The sequence below is a fragment of the Coturnix japonica genome, chromosome Z, assembly GCF_001577835.2.
Source record: "Coturnix japonica isolate 7356 chromosome Z, Coturnix japonica 2.1, whole genome shotgun sequence".
NCBI classification, from domain to species: Eukaryota; Metazoa; Chordata; class Aves; order Galliformes; family Phasianidae; genus Coturnix; species Coturnix japonica.
In genome coordinates, this window is record NC_029547.1 from 57,104,802 (window position 1) to 57,122,583 (window position 17,782).

The 17,782-nt window shown below is 44.8% G+C and overlaps 2 protein-coding genes across 15 annotated transcripts; one reads left to right on the plus strand and one right to left on the minus strand.

Moving 5' to 3' along the window:
- The first annotated feature begins 994 nt into the window (after positions 1 to 994).
- Positions 995 to 12,832, plus strand: ANKRD34B (ankyrin repeat domain 34B). Of its 14 annotated transcripts, none has more exons than XM_032441414.1 (7): positions 995 to 1,096; positions 2,950 to 3,022; positions 3,104 to 3,320; positions 4,646 to 4,794; positions 4,887 to 4,974; positions 5,379 to 5,502; positions 6,113 to 12,832. In XM_032441414.1, the coding sequence occupies exon 7, from the start codon at positions 6,143 to 6,145 to the stop codon at positions 7,676 to 7,678; it is 1,536 nt and encodes a 511-aa protein (XP_032297305.1). In that variant the 5' UTR covers positions 995 to 1,096; positions 2,950 to 3,022; positions 3,104 to 3,320; positions 4,646 to 4,794; positions 4,887 to 4,974; positions 5,379 to 5,502; positions 6,113 to 6,142; the 3' UTR covers positions 7,679 to 12,832. The 14 variants fall into 14 exon arrangements, with proteins under 14 accessions (XP_032297305.1, XP_032297303.1, XP_032297307.1 ...); XM_032441418.1 differs by lacking the exons at positions 995 to 1,096; positions 3,104 to 3,320 and adding exons at positions 1,678 to 1,951; positions 5,766 to 5,879; XM_015849779.2 differs by lacking the exon at positions 995 to 1,096 and adding an exon at positions 1,679 to 1,951.
- FAM151B (family with sequence similarity 151 member B) lies at positions 11,344 to 17,252 on the minus strand. The gene is made up of 5 exons (XM_015849785.2): positions 17,025 to 17,252; positions 16,445 to 16,610; positions 14,494 to 14,682; positions 13,875 to 14,003; positions 11,344 to 12,739 (listed from the first exon to the last, which is right to left on the minus strand). Exons 1-5 carry the CDS (start codon positions 17,170 to 17,172, stop codon positions 12,586 to 12,588), a joined length of 786 nt encoding a protein of 261 aa, XP_015705271.1. The 5' UTR covers positions 17,173 to 17,252; the 3' UTR covers positions 11,344 to 12,585.
- Positions 17,253 to 17,782: the final 530 nt, after the last annotated feature.

Consider the following 17,782-nt stretch of genomic DNA (forward strand, 5'->3'; position numbering starts at 1 on the left):
GTATCCAAGGAGTTAAGACCATAGAATCATAGAATATCCTTAGCTAGAAGGGATGCATGAGCGTTATCAAGTGTAAATTGCAACTCCACCTGAATCAATCTAAGAGTTAAGCTAGATCTGCTGAGAGTGCTTTCCAAATGTTCCTTGAACATCAACAGGCTTGAGACTGTGCCCACTGCCGTGGGGAGCCCGTTCCATAACCACTGCCCTCTGGGGCAGAATCTTTACCTAACTCTCCCCCAGCTCCCAGTCCTCCCCTGGCACAGCTCCATGTTCCCTCAGGCCCTGTTGCTGTCACCAGAAAGCGGAGCTCAGTGCTGCCCTCTGCTCCCTGTGAGGAACCTGGAGAGTATTGAAGTTAGCCCTCAGTCTTCTCTGGGCTGAACAAACCAAGTGACATCATATACTCCTCCTAAGTCACACCCTCTCAGTGTTTCACCCTCTTTGTTCCCCCCCATCGTAAGATTTTATATCCTCAGATAACATCAGAAACAGTACGTGGCAGCTGTGAGAAGGCACTGACGCATTGTATTTGTCAGGGTTAAAAACAAAACAAAACAAACAAAAAACTTTTATATTCCTGAGTTTGTGATGAAGAACATACAGGTTGGTTTTGTTGGAATAAATGTCTCTTATTAAGGTCTCTAGTTCACTTTCCCTGCTATGTACAGGGCCATCTCATGTTGCCCAGATCCTTCCTTGTCCTGAAAGTCTCCAGGGTAAATTATGAAACATCAAACCTCATAGTCCTACAGATAAACAGAATCCAACTCTTTTTTTTTTTTTTTCTTTTTTTTTTTTTTTTTTTTTTCTCCTTGCAGTTTTGCTGTCTGAAATAGCTGGGGATTATTGCAGGGTGAAGGTTGAGTGCATCCCAAGGCAGAATTGCTTCAGGTTCCACTGAAAAAGATCTCAGACAAACTTCTCAACTTCTCTTATGGCTCTAGGTGATCATGTTTATGTAATGAACGGTGCTCTTGGGACAGACCTGTAAGTTATTCAAAAGCGCAGGTTCCCTTTTGGCACCAAAAGCTACAGCCGTGTTTCCAACAGGGTTTGGGCACAGCCACAGATAGCGTGTTTTTGAGCTTGTTTGGTAAGTCAGACAGAGGCAACCAGCAGCAGGTCAGGAAGGATGGGCTGGGGCAAGAGGTGTGTGTGTGAACGAAGCAGAGCGGTGCGGCTGTGAGGGAGCCGGGCTGTGAGGGAGCCGGGTATGTGAGGGATGCAGGGGCTTGTGAGGGAGCGGGTACTGTGAGGAGCGGACTGTGAGGGAGCCCCGGAGGAGCCGTGGGCTGTGTAGGAGTCCGCGCCTGTGAGGGAGCCGGGATGTGAGGGAGCCGGATGTGAGGGAGCCGGGATGTGAGGGAGCCGGGAGTGAGGGAGCGGGACCTGTGAGGGACAGCGGGAACTGTGACGGGAGCCGGGCTGTGAGGGAGACCCGGGCTGTGAGGGAGCCGGCTTGAGGGAGCGGGGCCTTGTGATGGAGCGGGGCTTGTGAGGGAGCGGTGACTGTGAGGGAGCCGGGCTGTGAGGGAGCCGGGCTGTGAGGGAGCCGGGCTGTGAGGGAGCGGGGCTGTGAGGGAGCCGGGCTGTGAGGGAGCCGGGCTGTGAGGGGAGCGGGACCTGTGAGGAGCCGGGCTGGGAGGGAGCCGGCTGTGGGGGAGCGGGGTGTGGGGAGACGGGCTGTGAGGGAGCCGGGCAGCCGTGGGCGCGGCGGACCCCAGCTCCGCTCCCGCCGCCTCCCCCTGAGCGCGGCCGGAGAGGGCCGCCATGTACGCAGCGCCGAGCCCCTCCGCCTCACGTCTCGCCTCGCTGCCCGCCGGCCGCTTTATAAAGCAGGCGGAACTTCACTTTGTGCCTGCGAGCGTGGAGCGAAGGCGCGGCTCTGCCTGATGATGCGGCGGGCGGCGGAGCACCGCGCCGGCCCCGAGGAGCTGCGATGGGACAGGTGAGGAGGGAGCGGGCCGCTGTGATGGCAGCGTGCGGGATAGGGACCCTTGGGTGCTTGCGGGCTCCTCTGGAGTTAAGGGCAGCGAGCGGTGCGGGATGGAGCCCTCCAGCGCTCCTCTGAGGGCAGCAAGGCAGAGCGCAGCGAGCGGGACGGCTGGGAGGGTGGGACATACCGAGAAAATTCGGCTTTAACTTTGAAAAAGTGAGTATTTTGCTATAACATCAATTCACAGCATCCTTTGCTGTGTTCACACAGTGAAAATGTCTGTACGTTATAATAGTGTTTTGCCCTTTAGTTTTGTGGTTATTTCCATGCTTACCTGTAACAAAATGCTGTCACCTGGTAATTAGAGGTATAGAATGGTTTGAGCTGGGTGGGACCCTTAGGGGCTATCTAATCCAACTCCTCCGCAGTGAGGAGGGACGCCAGCATCCACATCAGTATGCTCACAGGACAGGAAGAAAGGGATACAGGACCAAGGGGGAAAAAAAGTGCTAAAACTTTTAAGTTGCAGTGGCTTTTCCCACTGTGATGGCAGCAGGACCTCTGACAGGGGTCTGGGTTATCACCACTTTGTACTTGCCTGTCAGACCTTGAGACAGGACTGAGCACAGATCCACAGCGCTGCCTCACTATTCCCTGGAAACAAACCATCTTTGCCTTCAGAAATTGATTTTAATTCAGCCAGGTGCCTTGCGCTGCTTCATCCCAGTCTCCAGGACAACTTGTCTCTTTAAAAACAAAATTAATTTCTCTGCAGAAAGAATAAGTGTTCCTGGAATGTGATTTGCACAAGAACATTAGAAATTTGTGAGTGTTCTGAAGGACCAGCTTATAATCTGTGAGGTCACACAGTTCCCCATTCCTTGAAGAGCTGTCCCAGCACCAGGCTGGCTCCTGTGTCTCTCCTGACATCTCAGTCACACATGTAATTATTCCTGGCATCACAGCTACTGAGATTTAAGCACGTCTAATACCAATTTGTTTTATTTCAGGCTGTGATGAATTATCAACTGAGTGTGTTTTCTGTGGAGTCTTCTTGAACTGTGACTTTCACTTCAAGTGCCTGTAAGTACTGCGCTTTTTTGTTGGGTTGTTGTTGGGGTTGTTGTTGTTGCTGCTGCTTGGTTTTGTGTTTTTGTTTTTTAGGTGTGTTTCCATTCAGCCAATATCACTCTGGTCTTACAGAACTCTGTCTGCACTTCGTTCTCACAACAGCAGTTTTAGGATGACATGGCCCTCCTGTAAGGGATGACACACTCTCCTGTAATGGACAGATTCTACAGATGAAACAGCTTTCAAGAATGTATTCTGCATTATACTGTTCATTTACAGATGTGTAACTCTTTTGGTGTTGACAGGACAGGTTTGTGCAACATGTGCTGCATGTCTTGTGGTCACCTCTTCACCTGGTGGATGAGAGAAGGGCTGTTGATGTGGTGTACCTAGACTTCAGACTTATTCCCCTTTACAGCTGCCTTCAGAGGAGGGCTGTGAGGTGGGGATTGGCATCTTCTGGAAACAGTGATAGGATGAGAGATGATGGCCTGAAGCTGTGCCAGAGGAGGTTGGATATTAGGAAGAATTTCTTCTCCATAAGAGGGGTTAGGCACTGGAATGGGCAGCCCGGGGAAGTGGTGGAGGAGTTAAAGGAAAGGGTAGATGTGATTTAGTAGGTAGTACTGGTGATTTAGTAGGGATGTGATTTAGTAGGTAGTACTGGTGACAGGTGGACATTTGGGCTAGATGATCTTAGCAGTCATTTCCAACTTTAATGATTGTATGATCGTAGCAGCATGCAAGCACCTCATCATCTTCTCTTGCAGCTTTTTGTTACAGCTGTCTGTTCATAGTCTGAATGGGTGAATGAGGCTCAGTGCTTCTATCTGCTGCTAATCTCCATTTAATTAAGAGCGTAGAAGTTGCTTAGAAATTGAGCTTTAAGTGACCTTACCTTTGCTATGGCAAAGTGGGGTCTTCAAAGTAGAAAACCTGCTCCAAACTTAGAAACACTACTGGCTTAGGGTAGCCCTACTCTATCCTCACTTACATTCATAGTTCAGGGGAAATATATTCAGACAGCACCTTTAAGTGTTAACGTTTGGTCAGATAACAGACAGTCTCATTTTCTTGCTGACTGGCTCTGAGTAGCATTCTTCTCCCGTGCCTGTTATTTAATGTTCTTCTAACCAAACAAAATATTTCTGTAGATGAAAAGACTTCTGTTAGTGCTAGGTACCTTCACTTAAGTGCAGGGAAGCAGGCTGGTACCAAAAGATAAGTCTGAAAGAAATATAAAATCACTGGCGATTTATGGATATTCAGAAAATGAGGGGAGACTGTCAGAACTCCAGCACTTGTGCTATCTAAATGATGCTTCTATTTAACTTGTGTCCTGACACCTTGAATGCACCAGTTAATTGGACAGATTTTCTTTTAGTAACAGACTTAATGATAATCTTGAGTGTTTTACACCTCAAAAACAGATATTTCATAATAATGATCTGTGTGTCAATGAAAGCTGAGAGAGACAATACTGAACCATGAACCTTCACTGCCATGGAATGAACCCTCAAAGCAGTTTGAGTGCAATTAGTTTTAAAATATAGTTTTATCAAGTAAATTTTTTTAAAGAACAAAATCCAATGAAAGAAACTGATAGTATCACAATGGCATCTCTGTTCTCACCAGTGACCAGCAGTGCAGTATTTGCTCCATGAGGACAAACAAGAAGTAAGCATGAAGCCCCTGCACTAACCCTTCTCATTGCAGCTGAAGAGCAGTGGCACATCACAGCTGAACAAAGGCACCTCGACCTATGGAAAGGCTGGAAATCTGAGGTAGGCATTTCACATGTATTTCAACTGACTTTCATGTTGCTGTTTGCTGGACTTTTAGAACAAAATACTGATACTGTCTTTTGACTTTGGAGTTCAATGTAAAACACCAATTTTGAAGAAAAACAGAATGAAGATACTACTTCTCAGCTATTCACCAGAGCAGTACTAATACTCCCCATGGTAAGTAAGTCTGTACATTTCATTTGCAATTAAACTGATGTTTTTATTTCTCTAGGAATATATTGTAAATAAACAAATATGGTTTCATATCTGATCCTGTTTTGAAATCATATTGCTCTGCCAGTTGTTAAATACTGATTTTTCTTTGGTGTCTGAAAACTTTTCCCTAAACAAAAAGTAATTTAGAATCAAAGTCCATCTAGTCCAAAAGTTCTCCTTGTCCCACTGCTCAGCCTGTCCAGGTCTCTCTTCATGACTTCCTGCCCCTTGGGCATGTTGACTGCACCCCCCAGCTTGGTGTCATCAGCAAACTTGCTGAGAGTGCACTCGATGCTACTGTTATGTTCATTACGCTCCTATTTTTATTTTTCATATGAAACCTGTTGAATGCTTTTTTCTTTCAGAGCTGATGCTTTTTGCCCAGACAGTGGATTACTCTCAACTCCATGACAAGTGCAGCAGAGTTGGCATCACTTCATTTGTGCAGTTTCACTCAGACCAGTGTGTCTTTCAAGCACCATAACTAAGGTAATGTTCTTATGCAAGTGTTACTACTTCACTTCTATGAAAGAGATGTTAGTCTTCCAGCTATTCTGAAGTTAATTCTTAGCTAAACAATGTGTGCTTGTGCTTTCCTTCTTTATTAAGACCCAGGAACCTGTTTTTTTTCCCTCACTAATTTGTAGATGTTTAGCACTGTCATTTGATAAGAGAAAACAGAAGTGGCCCAGGTATGCACAGGAACTTGGTGAAAACAAATGCTGCAGGGTTCATCTTGTTCTGGCTTTCAGTGGTTTGAATCAGGAGTGCTGCAACTGCTGCAGAGTCACTTGGGTTTAGTCAGTATAAAGCCATTACAGTGTGAAGAAAGAGAAAACAAAGTGACAGCCATTTTTCAAGTATCTGTAAGTGTTGTTTCAAAAAAAAAAAATAAATAAAATGTGTTTCTGGAAGTCTAGGAGGCGGGAATATCTGGAATATCCTTTTTTCCCCCTCCTTTGTAGTCTTAAAAGTGTTGACAAATTTATAGGAGCAATTCAAACAGCTAATCTTTCTTCTCCCTCCCCCCCCCCCCCCTTTTTTTTTTTCCTTTTTGGCCTCCTTGCCTTCTTTGAGCACTGGGTGTTATTTTCTTCAGCTAGGAAGGTGTAAGTGAAAGACAAGTGCCATGAATCAGACCGTGGAGCTGCCAACAGAAGAGAACTCCCTAATCAGAGCTGTCTACCACAGTCGACTGCGCCTCACCAGGCTGTTGTTGGAAGGTGGTGCCTACATCAATGAAAGTAACAACAGAGGTGAGACCCCCTTAATGATTGCGTGTAGGACAAAACATGTGGACTCCCAGAGTGTCAGCAAGGCAAAGATGGTTAAATATCTATTGGAAAACAAGGCAGATCCAAACATCCAGGACAAATCTGGGAAGACAGCCTTGATGCATGCTTGTCTAGAAAAAGCGGGGCCTGAGGTGGTTTCTCTGCTTCTGAAAAGTGGAGCTGACCCAAGCCTACAAGATCACTCTGAGTGCTCTGCGCTGGTGTATGCGATAAACTCAGAAGACAAAGAAACTCTGAAAGTTCTTCTCAATGCTTGTAGAGCGAGGGGAAAGGAGGTAATCATAATCACAACAGACAAGTCTCCATCAGGAAGGCAGACAACAAAGCAGTACTTAAACATGCCTCCTGCAGACCTTGAGGAATGCCATGCTCCAGATTCCTGCACGTCCCCATCTGAAATAGAACTGAAATCATCACCCCCACTTTCAGGCTCAAATGGAAATAAAAGGGCACTCTTCAGCTTTAAGGATCTGGATCATCCCAGAAGCACAGATCATTCTCAGCTGAGAAATTCCAGTTCATCAGACACAGGATCCAGGCTGGCACATTTGCAGCAACTGCAGTCTGAGCCTTGGGTAAAGAGCTCTCCTTCATTGCTTCACCAGAGTAAGGTTTCCTCTTTACATGCAGAGCTTCACAATACAACTCCAGAAGAAGAGCTCTCTTCTAAAGCCTTTGCCTTTTCAAAGAGGTTTGTTACCAGACACCAAAGTATTGACATAAAAGACAATGCTTATTTACTGAAAACTGCTGATCAAAATGGATCAAAGAAGTTACACGAGGAGATGAACTCTCAGACTTGTTATAGCGAAGAGGAGCATTTTCCCAGTAGTTTCCCTGGGGGTGAGGATGAGAATTCTAGTTTGGGACAAATCAGCTTCATTTCAAATCTAAGCACTATTATCAAAAAAAGAAACTTAGGAGCAAATCATTACAGCTCTGATTCTCAGTTAATTACTACTCTACATCCCATTGCTGCAGAAGACAGTAAGTCAGTGATAGGAAAGAAGAAGATTGTTTCTCCATCTCACGCTTTGTTTCCAAGTTCTAGAGACTTACTGGAGAAAATACCTTCTGTTCCCATGAGCAGAAGAAATGAGACTTTTCTAGAAAGACGGGGTTCGGGAGCCTTACTGTTGGATAACGTTGCTCAGTCAAGACCAGGTTTTCTTCCACCACTGAATGTGAATCTGCAGCCCCCGATTCCAGCTATTAACTTCTTACATAAGGTTTCTGGGGTGGTTTCTTACGGGCAAAAACACTTAATACCAGCAGCACCTGCTTCCCTTAGCGAGACCAAAAGCACAAAAATGCTACTAAGGAGGCAGTCACTGCAGACGGAGCAGATGAGGCAATTAGTGAATTTCTGACAAGAGACTGAAGGGTTATAAAATGTTTACAATGTGTACAGACTTGATGCTCTACCAAACTGTAATGATTCGCTTTTGAAAAGACGGCAGGTCTGTGATGTAGGGCTCTCAGCCTCAGATTGAATTAAATAGCTTAGGTACTACATCAAAAGATAGACTTAACTGTCTAATTAATTAATTACATGATGCCACTTTCGACAGGCTGAGGAATATTTATGATATAATCCTCATAATTTCAGCTTTAGCACTGAAGCCTTACCCACATCACGCATAATCTATGAAGGATTTAGGTGCTGTAGTTCTCATTTCTAGGTCGCAAGCTTTCCCCAAACACTACCTTGTTTGAGAAACAGAAAAGTTGTAAAAATGGGATTTGGGAACTTGGAAGATTGAACTGTGATGCTGGACAGTAGAATTCTCTGATATCCAGACACTCCAGACATGAGCCTGTGCTTGAAGAGCTGCGCAGTGGTGGGTGCCAGCAGGCAACATCCTCTGGCTTCAGTGGTTTTACTGCATGTAAACAGACAATACACAGACTGCAGATGAAAACAGATGTTACACAGCTATGCTGTATGTATAGCTTCACTTGGGAAATTCCAGATGAAGACTGGGAATCTGCTCAATGTGCCCACTGGGAGTCGGCATGGTACACAGACCCCAGAGTGCTGCAGCTGGGCATGCAGCATGTCACAGCAGTCCAGCATTGAGCCATGAGGCCAGCAGAATGCCTGAGTCGTGCTGTCACTTGTTAACATGAAATGACCAAACTCTGCTTTGCACAGGTAACCACATCCATCAACTTGGGCTTCTCAGGCTGCCTGCTGGAGTTTGCTGATCAAAACAAGGATGGGTGGGGGATGTAAGAGCTCTGTCAGAATGGGGCTCTGTTACTTTCTGCAGCTTCAGCCTCTCAAACACCAGGAGGTCTCCAGAACACATGGGATCTTGTGCTTCCCATACCTGTGTTTCTTCTCCAGACAAGATACAGGTGGTGGAAGATATTGCACACCCTTCCTTGCCTGTGAGCAAGCATGAGCTCTGTCCTGCTCTCAGATACACACACAATTAAAATAAAATAAAAATCCAACAATGGGGATATTCATTTGTGAGCTGGAAGACCTGGGGATATTCATTTGTGAGCTGGAAGACCTCATCTTGCCTAATTTGAAGCAAAGGCATGAGTTTGTTACAGGTCACAGACATGCTTTGCCTCTGAGGTAAATCTATATTTTTAACTGTGTCTATCAAAGATGTATTTTTCCTTCCTGTTCGGTATTTTGTGGTTCCAAACATCTATCCTGTATTCTGTAGGTGCTTGATTTATGCCATCAAATCTAACATTTAATAACTAACTTGTCTTCTAAAGATTGAGATGTATTTAACATGCTCTCTTTTGCCAATATTTACCAAAAACAAACCAACAAAGAAGCCATCCGTACTGGTGTCTGTATAACCTGACTCTCCGTATACTGGAATGAGGTGTGGGTGTTCTCTGCCTTCTTTTGGTTTCTGTCAAAATTCGCTCTGCGCTGTTGCCTAATGAGTAACTGTGATGTTGCTTAGTCCTGCCCTTCCTATAAGACAATTCCAAGCAGATGATAAATGTACAATCATCTCTGTAAATACCTTTTCATGTAAAGAATACAAAAAAAGTTCATAACACATATTTATTGAAGATGGAAATGTTTGACACACAGAAAGGAAATCAGCATGGCTTACATCCCTACTCAGCACCACTGTACAAAACGTGTATCCAGAACTAAAGATTTAAATCTTAAAATGACTTTTTGACACTCAAAGTCTTTCCAAACTCTGCATTATAGAGAACCTGTGAAAATTCTGCTCTCTGTCCAAACTCCTACAGGTAACCAGAATGAGGAAGGGAGCAAACCTGTCCTGCTATAGCCAGAAGTAATTCTTCCATAAAAAGAAACATAGGCCTTGAAAGTTGCATTGCTCACAGCTCTGCTAACCCGGGATGTGTAGCACCTTGGTGCAGCGGCCAGCACAGTATGCTTACAACATGTTTTTTTGTGCTCTATATGGAAACTGAACTCAAGTCTATTCATTTCATGATGAATATAATATTGGAAGTTAAAAATGTCTTTAATGCAAATGCTTTGTGTTATAAGATGGAGGAAAATGCCCAGTGTCTTGAGAGATCTTTCTGCCATGTTGCCAATATTTTGTGCCTAATTTTGATGCAGAAATAATGTGAAAAGTTAATGTTTATTGTTGCATCAGTGTTAAAAGTGACCTTAAAAGGAAAAACAATTCAGCTGTATTTTCTTGCTGTTGTTACAACGCATAAATAAAAGTTGTTGTGTTTTTCCCTGCAGACAACATGGAAATAGACACATCCTTTTATTCACTGTTTAGGAGATGCTGAATCACTGCCAAAGGTACTCGCTGCTAAGAGTTCCTCAGGCTGTCTCTGTACTGGAAAACTGGAACAGTTAATTAAATTTAATCAAAGAGAGCTGAATTTGTACACAGTAATGTGTGAGAGAGACTCTCTCAGTAGCTTATTTTAGTTCCATTCAAGTGAAGATACAGCTCTGCTGTTTTTGAAACATTAATCCCATCTGTTCTCGTTATCCTTAGGCAAGGAGTGGAAAACAGACCTGATTTATAATGTTAAATTCCACCCCACAAGCACAGCACCGCTTGTTCACAATGTTGTCCATGTAACAGGAGCAAGGGTCGCTAACATTGGTCACATGAATCAAACTAACTATAATCATACTCTCCTAAGAGGACAATTTTCTTTTCACTTTGGAATTACAATCCATATCTGTGGGGAGGAATACTTCCCCCAGAATATTTCACAGCATCTTTCTGCAAAGTGTTTTTTTTCTCAACAAAGTTCCAAGTTCTGCTGTTGCTGCAGTGCCTTCGCAGAGATCAGTGCCAATATAAGTGCATCTTGAGAAAACCTGGGTTTTCTCTGCAGAGTGTACTGGTACAAAATGCCAATTTTTATGACTAATAGCTCTGATAAATGTCCCAGCTATTAATACTTTCTAAGCCTTATGCTCCTTCAGAGAAACTGACCTTGTTTAAAAATATACATCCTGTATTGCTCCTGTTGTTCAGAGAAGGGCACCTGTTATCTAAGATAGGTGTCTCCTTGGACAACGTTCTGAGGGGGAGCACAGGCATCCTATGAATATCCACACGACCCTGAGCACCTGCATGAAGTCAAAACCACTGTTTCAAGCTTAACCACTGGGATCTGTGGCTCCATCCAGCACCACAATGTATTTCTAATACTAATGCAGAGGTTTTATTCCACATGGGAAAATAAAACACGTGACTTTGTGTTCAGCTGGGGCCAGATGCTATTCAGAGATTGCATACAGCCCAAGTAATTCCCAAGTGCCCGCTGATGCACTGTGATTAATTCCGGGTTTGTTTGGTTTTTGGGGTTTTTTTCCCCTGAAGGGATGAACTATCAGTTGAGCACAATCATGCTGCCAGATGCCACCAGTTGCAGCTTTCCTTCTCAACAAGCTGTTTTTATGTTTCAACAGCATCAGGAGTGACAGTCAGGCAGCTGAGGCAGTGGCTATAGCAGAACACCATGAAAGTAACTTCATCCCACTGTATTGCAAAGACGTGCTGAAACTCAACCACCAAAGCTCTGCAGGAAGGCAAAGAAGTGAAGTCTGACACTCCAGCTTGGGTTTTATTAAGGAGACCTTACATTTGTACATTGGTCCATACAAGGCTTGTGTATAAAACTCTGGGCAAAACCATCATTGAATGCAGCAAGCTAACACACAGATACAAACATCATGGAGATATTGCAGCAACAACAGACAAACTAAAGCAGGAGAGGGTCCATGAAGGATCTATCTACCACAGTTATAGCAAGTTCAGAAGTAGTTAATGCTTCTTCTACCTATGTGGTAGCAAAGTGTGCAAGCACAGTTAACAGACACTGATGCTATAAAGAACAGAGATTAAATCTGTTCAGCTCTGATCAAGTGGGCGCAAGCACCTGAACAACACCTGCCCCATCAAACTTGACCCTTTGGTCATTGCTGCTGTCCATTGTAAGAAATCAAGATGGAAGAGAGGCAAACTATTCTGAAGGTAAAATAACGAAGCCTTTTCTTGCAGGTGACAAACATGGTTACAATGAGTTGTTTTTTGTTGGTTTTGTTTTGTTATATTGTTCAACTTCTGGCAGTTTCTGAAATGGCGCTCTGAGTTACACAGGTGTACAACCTGCAGTGCGGGACGTAAATCACAGAAGCGTGTGATTTTTGCTGTAAGCAGTGATTACTGTAAAAGTACGTAATTCTTGGGGCCCCGAGCTTTTAAAGAGCCTGCAGCAGAACGTTTTACATAGCTCGTGTCAATACCATGGAGTCTACGTTTAACACCTCATAATCAGAATCTCCTACTGATGAGGAGTGAGAAAATTATCCCTCATGATAGCACATGAGGATGAGCTACAAAATAATCCCTCTGAGGAACTGCATAGTGCCATACATACTACAGTCTCAACTGCTGTCCTCCTGTATGAAACGTGAATGATTTTCCTTGACAGACACTGAATGGTTCTTGACTGGCTCACACAAAAGCTGTTGGTAGCAAATTACCTCAGTCTACAACTAGCAACTAAGGCTGTTCCCCTTTTATCTACCTGCAGGAAACAAGTGCTAAATGCCACTGGGAGAATGACAGAGAACATGCATGTGACAAGTAACAATACTGACCTGTTAAAGAGGCACTGCGTTTCTGTTAGGGGAATGTTTTATGGCAATTATACAAGAACTACGTCAGTGACCATGGCTGTGTTCTGTACACTCCATTTGGGAAGGAAAAAACACTTCCCTTTCTCATTCAAAGAAACCAAGTATTATAAATGAGGTCATACCTTGTGGGCTTCATATTTAACATCCTATTCCTATAGCTTTCTTAAACTCAGAATTCTGTGGTTCTGAGATGTCATAATAAACCCTACTTTTATCAAAGTTTTCACGGATGAAAAGCAAGTCGTCTACGGAATACACATCCTGTTTGCCTGTCCAAACAGTGAGGCTGTACCTATTAAAAAAGAGTGAAAAATATTAATTTAATGGATATTAAACAGAGAAAAAAAAAACCCAACCAAAACATCGCACTATTAGGCTTCTAAAATAGTCAGAACTGTGGTTTCTTAACGTTAGGAATGTAATTACTTACCATTTTATTTCCTTTAGACTTCTAAGTTAAGCAACCAAGAATTAGGAGGTAGGAGAACTGCGTGTCCCTGTCTTCCCTTCCCCTTTATGTTCATGCCAATCACCTTCCTCCACCCCAATGATTTTGAGTTTACGTAAAAAGCAATTACTGAAAATATTACTCCAAAGCTCAAACAGCACAAGTTTGCAGGTGGGGCACGAAGAATGCTTGGTACATATTACCTTGAGAATACGACTGCAGCCCAAGAACAAGGGAGGAAATGGCAGTGCATATGAAGCAGGTTTTCATCTTCTTTTGTTATATGTAAATACATTTTTATGACGTTGTTTGTAAGAACATTTGATAAAAGCAGCATTAGGAAATTACTGAATGTTCTTCAAGTACCAAAGCAAAGTCCCTCAGAAAGTTAGTAAACTTCTGTGGTAGTTCTGGCTGGGGTAGAATTAATGTTTTCCACAGCAGCTCAGTATGCTGAAATGTTTTGGATCTGACAACACACCCCATGTTTGTGCAGCTGCTGAACAGTGCTGACAAAGCACTAAGGCCGATAGGCTGGGAATGGGCACAAAGCTGTGACAGAACACAGGCAGAAGGGTTAACCCACAGCGACCAGAGCACCAAAGGGATTCAGTATCATGCAATACTGTGCTCAGCAATTGAAACCCTGGAGGAGCACGGAGGATGTCTGTCATGATGTCTGTTCCAATTCAGAACCAACCCTGGATGCTTTTAGGACAATTATACAGAATACAAGGAATATATAAATTGTGGAATATATAACATGTAAGTAGCAAATAATTGCAAATTGCAGTGTTGAACTGGTTGGACAAATTAACTTTACTAGTCTTATAAAATGGTTGTAATGGAGCTGGATTACAAAACCTATACAAAATTAGTTACCTAAAATAAGTAATACTGAAGGAGGTGAGCGCTTTATTACTAAGAAATATGTGACTTTACAATAAAGACTGATAAAAATGAAGTCCCACAAACTTACCGATCTGACTGGTCTATTAACCAGCGCAGTTCAGACACTGACTGCCGCACTAACACTGCCCGTACAGGGAATGTGACAGGCTGAGAGAGTGCACTGCAGATCTGAGCCATTTCTTTCACCATTGCCCTACTTGTTAGCCGTTTACAATAAATTAAATTGACCTATTGTTATGTATTAATAGGGTAGGTTGGTTCTTTCTACATAATAACAGGCCTCTATTAGTATTAGTGATGTGGAATGGGAGGGAAGGATATGATGGTTAAGGGAAGGTGTAAGGGTAAGGATAGGTTTAGAGGTAATGTGTTAATGGGTAATGTGGAGGGGTAAGGGAAGGTGGTAAAGGAAGATAGTGGGATTAGGAGAGGTAATGGAAGGAAGGGTTATAGGTAGTAGGGGTATATGGGGAAAGGGTGGGATAGAGGTGGCGGAAAGGTGGGATATATAGTGCGGGGGGAATAGGTCGGGAAAGTGGGAAAGGGAAAAGGGGAAAGGGGGAGAAGGTTGGAGTAGGTGGAGATAGGGATATGGAAAGGTGATAGCTTGTCCCTCTCTTTATCTTTCAGTTTGTGCTCAGTGGTTGTTGCTCAGCCAGTTTTGTCTCCATATGATAAGGTTTTACTATCTGCGGTTGTGGGAAAAACGTATTGGGGTGGTGTCTGTGGGGTGGGCATCAAGGAATCCCTTTGCATCCACAACGGCGTTGATCCCATTGGGTCCCGGGAGGATGTCTGCGTTGAGCCAAACAGGTCTCTCCAAACACGGCTTCACAAGCTGGAGCAGCTCCAAGGAGGGCTGAATGGCATCAAGGCTGTACCAGCAACACGTGGGCAAGGTGAGACCCCCTACCCAGAGTGAGACGGGAAGCACTCAGCACACATGTAGCCCCGTCAGTGGGCATGGAGGGGCTGGGCTTATGGTTGGACTAGATGATCTCAGTGCTCTTTCCCAACCTTAACGAATCTGGGGTTGTCATTCTAATGCAACCTATAACCTTGTGTTAACTGTGCTGTGCTCCATGCGGCCATTCCGTGATGATTCTATGTATCTTGTCTATCCTAACAAAACTTCCAAAACTGCTGTGTTGTGGAGAGAGAAAGAAGAGAAGAGAAGAGAAGAGAGAGAGAGAAGAGAAGAGAAAGAAGAGAAGAGAAGAGAAGAGAAGAAGGAAGAGAAGAGAAGAGAAGAGAAGAGAAGAGAAGAGAAGAGAGAAGAGAAGAGAAGGAAGAAGAGAAGAGAAGAGAAGAGAAGAGAAGAGAAGAGAAGAATAATCGGGGAACAGAATGAATGTCAAAAAAATCCGTGATTGATTTCTCACAGCGAATTAATGAACGTTCCATATAACATTTAGGGACTTAAAATCACTGTGAGTAGAGCTGTGCTTTCCTTACTAACAGGACAGACCTGTGTTCTCCTGCAGTCCTCCCCACCGCTCTGTAAGGCTCGTTCTGTACCAGGCCGTTCCCAGTGCTGGCCCAGGATGAGGTCAGAAGAACCGTGTCAGGATGTGCAGACAGCAGTGTGAACAGCAGCCAGCTGTGCCTCCAGCTGCCCACACTCACTGCCAGCAGTGCTTTTGTGTTGCTGAGAGAACTGCCTATCAGTAGGATTCCACTCAGTGCTTTCAGTCAGCAAAAAACTGCCTCATTTGGTTCATGGTCTTTTTACTTGTTTATTTATTTATTTACTTTCAATAGAAAAGCCAGTAATGGCTCGATTTAACATCATGGGTTTAAGTATTTCTAACACGCTCTGTAGCCAGAACGTTTCGCTTGTTCCCAGAACTAACAGGCAGCTGACTGTCAGAGCCGCCCAAATGCCTTCATTGCTTCGATGAATAACTACACAATAATGTAAAGAGCACAAAAACAAAGCATCACCTCTTGAGAGCATAACAAACAAACCCAGACAGCCCTCTCATAACTGTGCAGCACTGAGGAAATTCAAATGTATTGTTGGCTCCACTTTCAAAGCTTTTTCGAAACCATTGTGGCTTCTTTGAAGTGCAGCTCCGAAGCCCTTTTGCAAAATGCATTAATTCTAGTAGGAGGTGTGATTACGTGATCAATCACCCTCACACGGTAGAAATACGTAAAGTATTTCTTCTTAAGCACTGTTAAGGTAATCTTCAAAACTTCAGCAACAGTAACCAAAGAATGAGAATCCAAAAGAACATCAGATCACACAGACCTGGAGATTACATCACGCAGAACAACTGGTACGAATGGATTTTATAGCCACCAAGCAACTACTGCACCTCTATAGCCTACCTAGAAAGTGGCAGAGCTCTTTTTCCTGACAGCACAACTTTGCTCAGTTGCAGCTCAGTAATGAGTTCACTGAGTGTGAAATAATTATGTGTGGTTCAAAGCATTTAAAGCTTTTATTCTTTTAATGTATTCAGTATAACCAACTAGGACTCCCTAGGTTTACTGTCCAGTAAGGAATGCATAAACTCTGAAGTGCACGGTAAGAAAAAGGTTAGTTTAGCCACCACCAGAAGATAGTGTTACCTATAGAACTGTTAACTGCTAGGAATGTAAAGCATATGCAAATGCTTTGCCTCAAAATACCTCTTGAAATCCAGCTTGATGCCCTTATCTGTGCCGACCATCTCCTCCAGCCACTCCCGCAGCGTGATGTCGCTGTCTGTGTCAGGAGGATGGGCCATGATCGGCTCTCCACCTCCTCCCGTGCCACCACGAAGGAGGACATCTGCTTCTACCATGTGAACGGCACCTGGTATTTGGAAAACGAGCGCTGAAACAGAGCGAATCCACTACAATTCCAGTGCCTGCTTCAACACAACTGCAGGGAAACCTCCCACACCAAACGGTGCTGGTTTACTTCACGAGTGTCAGAGTACGAGCAGCTGCCTGCCATGCAACCTAGACACGCTGTGAGGTGCTGCAGTCACTGGGACCTTTAGGAATCAGTGGCCAATGGAAACCTGAGCTCTGTGTTATTTGGACACGGAACCACACGCTCCCCCTGCAGCCCCCCTCCATGCTCGCAGCACTGACAGCTCCGTGCCCCAACCCTCTCTCAGTGCTGGCGGTGGCACCATCCCTCCCACAGCCCTACACGCACGGCTCTACGTGTAGGTGGAGCCGCCCCAGCTGAGCGCTCGGCCTCCGTCCGGCCGGCACTTACTGCGGGCGGCCTGCCGGGCCCGGTGCCGGCTGTTCGCTGCGTGCCACCACCGGATCTCCGCCGCGTCCCTGCCCGCCCGCCGCCCGGCCTGCACCAACTGATCCACCGCCGCCTCGCTCCGCGCCGCACCGCTCTGCTCAGCCGCCATGGCCGCGGCCCGGGCCCGCCCCGAGAGGCGGAGGCTCCCGCCGTGGCGAAGGTTGCGGGACAGCGGTGTTGGGGGCGGCCCGCAGCCAGGCCCTGAGCGGTGATCAAACCTGAGACGGTCAGCACAGCACTCTTGAGTGTTTTGTTTAAATAAGAGAGAACGTTTATTAACTCTTAGACATCGTTAGTACAGGATAAATGGCTGAACGGATCCTCCGGTTACCTGACTGCTTCGCCCCTCCTGGCTCAGGGACATACCGTAGTACACTCCGCCACAGCTACAGGTTTGTTTGCCGAAGAACCAGCTCAAATGTATCCCCAGGGTCATCCAGGCCGCGGGCCTGAATCTAACAAGGCTCGTTTTCTAAGCACAGAGCCGATTAGGTGAAGCTACAAGTCGTGTCTGAGACAAAAAACATGAAGTATCCCCAGTAAGCATCGAGAAGGCAGAAAAGCGTTAATAGTCTCATAAACCTGCACCAGCGTTTCACTGATAACAACATCAACCTCGGTTTCGTTGTTTCCTTTTTGGAAATAATAATTGTTAGAATAATTGTAAATAATTCTAACAGTTAGCAGACCTTGGTGCGTGGAACCTTGGTACAAAATCA